At 40.9% G+C, this 1,540-nt stretch overlaps 1 protein-coding gene across 1 annotated transcript in view; it reads right to left on the bottom strand.

Annotated features, from left to right (window-relative positions):
* Positions 1 to 1,540, bottom strand: part of LOC106533657 (collagen alpha-1(XXVII) chain A) — a gene marked incomplete at its 3' end in the record, with an annotated part of 69,880 nt that overhangs the window by 47,422 nt on the left and 20,918 nt on the right. The window contains 2 exon segments of the mRNA XM_014030063.1: positions 613 to 666; positions 789 to 842. Of these exon segments, the coding sequence (XP_013885517.1) occupies positions 613 to 666; positions 789 to 842 (108 nt within the window).

The following is a 1,540-nucleotide window of genomic DNA, read 5'->3' as shown; positions in this document are numbered from 1 at the left end:
GTGTGTGTGTGTGTGTGTGTGTGTGTGTGAGTGAGAGAGAGAGAGAGAGAGTGTGTGTGTGTGTGTGTGTGAGAGAGAGAGAGAGAGAGAGTGTGTGTGTGTGTGTGTGTGAGAGAGAGAGAGAGAGGTAGAGACATTAAAGTGGACACTTACAACACACAAAGAAAAGCAGCCTCTTAACAAAAGCCATATGTTTAGCTTGAGGTAGGAATCCTTCAGGAGCCTGACACACACAGGGTAATGTGACTCTGGCTTTACACCTCTACTAAAATACATACACATCTACCCGCTGTATATCATCTAATAAATCCTGTATTTTGTTTGGTAGATGGCTCAGCTGTAATAAAGTCCGTGCAGTAGAGCTGCTCCTCTTTGTTGCCTTTTATTTGGAAAAAGACTACTCCACTATTAAGAAGCACCAAAACACGTGATTGTGGTTTACGTTGCGATGTTTCCTAATTTGTCCTTTTTTAATTTTTCTTTGTCAGGGTAAAGCTAAAAGACCAAAAACAGCTCAAGCATCTCTCTTTTTGGAGTAAACAAATGTGCATAATCACAGTCTTAGATGGTAAGTGCACATTAAGGGCAATATTTTGGGGAGTTCAGCTTTACCTCTCGACCTGCTTGGCCAGGCAGTCCAACGGGGCCGATGATTCCCGAGTCTCCCTGTAAAACAAAACCAAGAATGCCAAAGGACATTTTTCAGACTTCACAATCATTCAAAATGTGCAAGGAAATACCGAAACAAGAAACTGTTGCAACTAATGTAGTAAGAAGTGATGCAATACTTTTTCTCCTTTAGGTGCTGGTCCAGGCGACATGCCGGGGTCTCCCTTTTTCCCCTGGAAGAAAAAAAAAAGATAATTTTGTATGAGCTGCAGTGATTTAAATCTGGCAGCATCCAACACTACGTTCTAGAAGAGATAAGCCTGGAAAAGCTTGACTCTAATAATGAAATGGCTTACTATTAAAATGAAACAATTAAAAATCAAAGAAAGAACTATAACATAAAGAAGACATTAGTCATCAGGTGACTTTTTATTCAGTAAAATGGATGCTTTACTTAGTGGGTGCAGCGCCCATTCTTAGCATCACTGCCTCTGTCACCCTTTCTCAACGCATGCACACACACACATTCACACATCCTTGTACTTGCATCAAACTGAGGACATTGTATTTACCTCCATTCATTTTTTGTAGCTGCATTTATGCCTAACCCAGACATTTTCCCCAAAACTAACCATTACTGATCTATAGCTAACCCTAACCTGAACCAAAACTTAATTCACCCCATACCTCTAAACCAAACTAGTAAAGTGCAGTAGAGCTGCAAAAAAAGAAAAAAAAGTGAGAACTGGAACGAGGTCCTAACTTTATATCAAAGACCCAACTTTGATAGTAACTACTGTATTTGCAAGTAGTCCTCACTCTGTAGCCGAAACAAGTACACACACACACACACACACACACACACACACACACACACACACACACACAGATTTTCACACAGCTTGACTCCATGCTCCGCCCTCTTCAGGCC

Source organism: Austrofundulus limnaeus, unplaced genomic scaffold (genome assembly GCF_001266775.1).
Source record: "Austrofundulus limnaeus strain Quisiro unplaced genomic scaffold, Austrofundulus_limnaeus-1.0 Scaffold993, whole genome shotgun sequence".
Taxonomy (NCBI): Eukaryota; Metazoa; Chordata; class Actinopteri; order Cyprinodontiformes; family Rivulidae; genus Austrofundulus; species Austrofundulus limnaeus.
The sequence above is the reverse complement of the archived record's forward strand: the minus strand, read 5'-3'. Positions and strand labels throughout refer to the sequence as shown.